We start from the raw sequence: 6253 nt of genomic DNA on the forward strand, positions 1-6253 counted from the left end.
TGTCTGTACGTATTGTCGTCGTCGTTTAACGTCCGCTTTCCATGCTAGCATGGGTTGGACGATTTGACTGAGGACTGGTGAAACCAGATGGCTACACCAGGCTCCAATCTGATTTGGCAGTGTTTCTACAGCTGGATGCCCTTCCTAAAGCCAACCACTCAGAGAGTGTAGTGGGTGCTTTTACGTGTCACCCGCACGAAGTCATCTGTGAGAAACATATCTGGAAATAATACCATTCTTGAAAATAAATGAGGTTTGGCAACAGGAACAGCGTCTAGTTGCAGAAAAATCTGACTCAATGAATTCTGCCTGACCCTTGCAAACATGGCACAAGTGCATGCTAAAACAATGAGGACGATAATATAAAATTAGTAATAAAAACAAACTGAGACAAGAACTCATTACCACCTGTTCAGGTGAGCAATAGAATTGGTTGAGAGAGAAATGTGGGATTAAAAAGAATAAGGGCTGGGGACAGATATGAGAGTATGTCTTTGAAGGTATAAATCAGCAGATTCAGCCTCTGTAGACTGATCAATAAAGCTTGAAAGGATCAATGAGATACGTAACAAAAACCATTTATATATGTGTATATATATATATGGAATTAGTTAATCCTTAATCAATTAAACGGTTAAGGATTATTTTCTAAAACTCGATTCTTGGAGGGTAGGCAATAGCAAGCAGCAATGCCTGCGCACGCGCATGTGTGTGTGTGTGTGTGTGTGTGGTGAGAGAGAGAGAGTACGTGAGAGTGACATTGTTAAGTTCAGATACTGAACTTTTCAAAAGTCTTGTAGAATATTACTTGTCCACTGATTAACAATGGACATGAGTAAATTTTTTCTTTACACATGCATACATGTATGTATGCATATACACAGATATGTATGTATGTAAGTGTATACATATGTACGTGGAGAAATACAACAATACAGATATTGGAGAGTATAAAAGTAGTTAATTGTTCGTATTAAATATATCTGTCACAAACACTCTTTCAGTGGAGAATACTGCATGTCTCTTTGTTGGCCTGGTATACGGAATCCACTAGAACAAGCAATGTTATTACCATCATCAAATTCTTGGTTATTCATGTCACTAAATCTGATGCTAGCTTGGTCATCTTTCTGTTGATTTCTGTTGAGTCGTTTGACTTTGGTACAAATACGATGGTAGTATAAAAAGACAGAAAGGAAAATTAACAGGAAACAGACAAGAACAATAACAAAAATCACCGTGCCACTCAGTTTCTGAGATTCCACAGATGTCTTTGTTCTACCAAATCCTGAAAGAAAGAAATATAAAAGATATCAAAAAATTCCACTGTTAGAGAAATATCAGAATGAAAAAAATGCAGAAAAGTTATCAATTTTTTCTTTTTGTTTAACATTAAATATTGTAATTTTCATCAACTATATTGGTACAGGTATAACTCTGTAGTTAAGAAATTTACTTCCCAATTTTACCAAAATCTGGGTAATCTATATGAAAAAAAAAAACAAAAATAAAAAAAGCCCAACTTCTTTGTTTTTCTTTTTTACAATATTCAGTTTCATAATCTGACCAAGAGTTAAATAGATATAAATGATCATACACCAAGTTTTCAAAATTAATGTTAATTTTAAAATTGCCCCATGAAGTTTTGATACCTACACAATACACTGTGTAACAAAAGTTTTATTTTCTTTTTATCTTTGGTCAGTAAGTGTCATTTCTTATTTGCTTCTATCTAGAAATCAAAGGAAATGACAACTATTCCCTTCAAAGTTTGCTTTTGTGACCTGGACACCAATGTTTTGAAACTGACCTAATTTCCATTACATTTCAGACAGGTTCAACACTGAGTTGCTGAGGCAGAAATATCATTATAGGAAATGTTCTGTTCAATACCAGAGATTTGCTTGTCAGTTACTTGACCTTAACCTCTTGAGCATTTCCCTTAATGGCTGACAATAAGTGCACCTCTGATCATGTGCAGGAGTAGTAGGGGAGCATTATAGTTATGTGTTGAGAGGGATTCTTTGGGGTTTGAATAAATGTAACAAAAGCAAATTTTGAAAGAAATATTAGCTATTTTTCATACTTTCTAAGGGTAAGCAAATAAGAAATAACAGCTGCTACCCAAGGACGAAAATCGTGTTATGCTGTGTTATAGAGGCGAAACATAGATTAGAATTAAAAATAAAGAAAGAACTCAAACAATAATAATTCACCTTCATATGTGCAATTCTTATGTAGAATTGGGTCACCAACATAACCAGGAAGGCAGTCATCACAAGCGAAACCAGTTGTATTATGACGGCAATGCATACATGCACCTAAAGAAATATAAAACACATATTTTCTTTTCACCTTCAAATACTGTAGAAAGGAAATGACTACTATTCCCTTCAAAGTTTGCTTATCACTTGGTCAAGATGTATGAGCTTTTAATAATGTTTAACACAATAGATTTTGGACCAGGCTGAATTTAACTATGTGGCTGCAAAACCACTTTAGCCAATCTTCTAATCAACCATCAGTGTGTCAGTCAGTTCTACAAGGCCCTATGTTTGGTTCCCTTTTATTCTATGTTTTTTGTCAACACTCATGAAAAATCTGTTGAAAACATGAGTTATTTGTAAAACTAAGATTAAGTGAGTGATTTTAAGATAGGCTGTTTGAACTAAAACCATATACAGCTTGGTTGAACATCAGATGCAGAGGAAAAGTTATAAAAAAATTCCTAAATCATAAGAATATTATATGTCTGACAATACAAACATTGCCAATAGTAACAAATTTGAAAAGCATAAAACCTTACCAGTGCGGGGATTGCAAATCTCAGGGGAGTTCAGGTCAACATTGCCATTGCAAATGCACTTGGCACACATGTCATAATACGAAAAGTAGCCATTGTCACAAACGTCACAATTTTTACCATTATAACCCTTCTTACAGTAGCAAGTAGCTACTTCTCCCACTGAAAGAAATAGGTTAAAAAATAATAAGTAGTGTAAGAAAAATTAAAGCAATATAATGAAAAACAATCCATTTTAAGACAAAAAGATTATTATTATAAAAGTTCATTCATCTACTTGTTTCAGTCATTTTACTGCAGGCCATGCTGAAGCACTGCTTTGAAGGGTTTTAACCGAACAAATCGACACCAGGACTTATTTCTTTAAGCCTAGTACTTATTCTATCAGTCTCGTTTGCCTAAATGCTGAGTTACAGGAATGTAAACACACCAACACTGGTTGTCAAATGGCGATGGGAGGACAAACACAGATACAAAGACACACACACATATATATACATGATGGGCTTCTTTCAGTTTCCATCCACCGAATTCACTCACTTTGGTTGACCTGAGGCTATAGTAGAAGATACTGGCCCAAGGTGCCATGCAGTGGGACTGAACCTGGATCCATGTGGTTAGGAAGCAAGCTTCTTATCACACTGCCACGCCTGCACTTATGTGTTCTTGTGGTAGTATTTTCCCAAATTAAAGTCTAGACTTGGAAAACAAGAAAGGCTTGAAAATATAGTCAGGTGGGCAAGTGTTTTCATAACATTGAGTTGACCAATGCCTTGGGAGATAAATTTAGCAGGTGGAAGCTCTGTGGAAGCCCATCCTGAATGTGTGTGTGTGTGTGTGTGTGTGTAAATTAGTCCACTGAACAATAGCTTGAAATATCTAAGTGATGAGTAAGATGGTGAGCTGACAGAATTTTAAAAGCACCAGCAAAATGCTAATGGCATTTCATCCACCTCTATGTTCTGAGTTCAAATTCTACTGAGGTCGACTTTGCCTTTTTATCCTTTTGGGGCCAATAAAATAAGTATCAGTTGAGCACTGGGGTTGATGTAATCAACAGGCTCCCTCTGTCGAAATTACTGGCCGCGTGTCAAAACGTGAAAACAATATTTAAGTAACAAGTTATGTCCCTTTATGACATTCATTAAATATAGATAGATATACCAAAGTACCAGGAGCAATATAATCAATCAAAACTGTTGACGCTCAGCATTTTGCCCGGTATACTAATGTTTCTACCAGCTCACCGCCTTCTGAAGCAGAAATATTGTTATAGCAAATATTCTGCTCAATACCACAGACCTGCTTGTCAGTTGCTTGACTTTAACCACTTGAGCGTTTCCCTTAGTGGCTGGCAATATGTGCGTCTCTGATCACAAGCAGAAGTAGTGGGGGAGCATCATAGCTGTGTGTAGAGGATTCTTTGGGGTTTGAATAAATATAACAAAAGTAAAGTTTGAAGGAAGTATTAGCTATTTTCCATACTTTCTAGGGGTAAGCTAATAGGAAATAACAGTTGCTACCCAAGGACAAAAATCATATTATACTGTGTAATGGACAAATTAACAGATTTGGTTATGTCATTGCTGAAGAAGAAAACAGATAAAAAATGGACTTACCTAGGGTACAAAAGAAACTCGACCTTGAATTGCAAGGGCAGGACAGGCAATAGCCATCTTTTTCATAGAAAAAGTGCTTACATTGATGACAAAACAAACCAGTATATCCTTCCCGACAGGGACATATCTCTAAGGAATTCAGGTCACATTTCTCACCGCCAGGTTTAACTCCAGGAGAGTGACAAGAACAAACTGAAATATTAGACAATGTCAGATTTTGAAATAAGAGCAATTGTGTAAAAGTGAATGCCAGACAAAGAAATATAAAAAAAAAAAGAAAGAAAAATCCTCAAAAATAAAGAAGAAATGTGTAATTATTAAGTATTTGGTTTACTGACAAATTACTAGAAACAAACCTTATCTTTGTTGTTAAACAACAAACTGGGGAACATTAAACATTGTGCATGAATGACTGTCTGGTAAGAAGTTTGCTTCTGAACTACATGGTCCTGGGTCCAGTTCCATAGTGTGGAACCTTGGGCCATAGTCTTATGTCATAGCCCCAAGCTGGCAAAAGCCTTGTGAGTGGATTTGGTAGATAGAAACGAAAAGAAGCCTGTCATATGTGTGTGGGAGGGGGGGATGTCTCCTTGTCTTGACACTGCAAGAATGTCTGGCCATGGGTAAATATTACCTTATTTAGAAACAACCATATTCATTTTAAAACTATAGATATAGTATCTTAGAGAGATTGGTCAAGAAATATGCAGCTTAAAACTATAGATAAACTACATATTTTTAAGGGTGATAAGAAAATAAATACAGTTTTCCATATTAACAGGGGCTGGATAGTTTTGTTATCCAGCCATATTTGGTGTACTGGGTTCATGGGTACACTGGATATTTGGGAACAAAAACAAAACATGAAAAATAACAACGATACCAAATCAACATACTCCCAGAAAAATGGTACGCATGCTCAGAAATGTTACACAATGTCAGATTTTGAAATAAGAGCAATTGTGTAAAAGTGAATGTCAGACAAAGAAATACAAAAAAGAAGAAAAAAACCCTCAAAAATAAAGAAGAAATGTGTAATTATTCAGTATTTGGCTTACTGACAAATTACTAGAAACAAACCTTATATTTGGCCACATCATATCTTGACCAATTTCTCTAAGATATTATATCTATAGTTTTAAAATGAATATGGTTGTTTCCAAATAAAGCAATATTTACCCATGGCCAGACATATAATTCGACAAAATTATCCCTAAGTCAGCTTCTACATGCCAGGATCAGATGATTCCTGCTTGTGCCACCTACCACTGCAGCTCCCAGACAGTAAGGCTAAAGTCAATCCCCCACCAATAATTCCACACTCCAGGGGATTCAAATCAGGAGAGTAAGAGAGTCAAACGATCATAGAAAATATTGTGATCTTGGATTTAATTCGCGCTCTCCTCATAACAAAGCATTTGTATTAGATGTCCCTGTGCACCACAAGTGAAAACGTGAACTTCACAAACTGTTTAGCAATGGCTTTCATCAACCAGCTGGAGTCATTGTTAATGATGTACTGGACTTACTGGATGAACCCAGCCATTCTGGAGCCTGGTGTCGCCTCCTGGCCCACCAGTCCTCAGTCAAATCGTCCAACCCATGCTAGCATGGAAAGCGGATGTTAAACGATGATGATGATGATGAATGTGAATAAGGATTACATTTAACAGAGTAACCAGAATTTGGCTTATTTTTACTAGGTACAAGGAGGATCCATGCAGAGAAAGAGGTACAGTTTATCAAGTTGAGAATTTTTCCCAAAGACCAACCTAAATTATCTATTTGAACATTTCAATTCAGAATCATAGAACTCATATCATCAAACAAA

The 6253-nt window shown here is 36.1% G+C and overlaps 2 protein-coding genes across 2 annotated transcripts in view; both read right to left on the reverse strand.

Annotated features, from left to right (window-relative positions):
- Positions 1-6: 6 nt before the first annotated feature.
- LOC106881922 (uncharacterized) lies at positions 7-4985 on the reverse strand. The gene is made up of 4 exons (XM_014932446.2): positions 4423-4985; positions 2807-2965; positions 2217-2321; positions 7-1288 (listed from the first exon to the last, which is right to left on the reverse strand). Exons 2-4 carry the CDS (start codon positions 2874-2876, stop codon positions 987-989), a joined length of 477 nt encoding a protein of 158 aa, XP_014787932.2. The 5' UTR covers positions 2877-2965; positions 4423-4985; the 3' UTR covers positions 7-986.
- Positions 4986-5219: 234 nt separating this feature from the next.
- The window catches only part of LOC128249049 (uncharacterized), a 21911-nt gene continuing 20877 nt past the window's right edge, over positions 5220-6253 (reverse strand). The window contains exon 4 of the mRNA XM_052971520.1: positions 5220-5258. Coding sequence (XP_052827480.1) covers positions 5220-5258 — 39 coding nt within the window. The remainder of the gene's footprint in view (positions 5259-6253) is intronic.

The sequence above is a fragment of the Octopus bimaculoides genome, chromosome 1 (genome assembly GCF_001194135.2).
Source record: "Octopus bimaculoides isolate UCB-OBI-ISO-001 chromosome 1, ASM119413v2, whole genome shotgun sequence".
Lineage (NCBI taxonomy): Eukaryota > Metazoa > Mollusca > Cephalopoda > Octopoda > Octopodidae > Octopus > Octopus bimaculoides.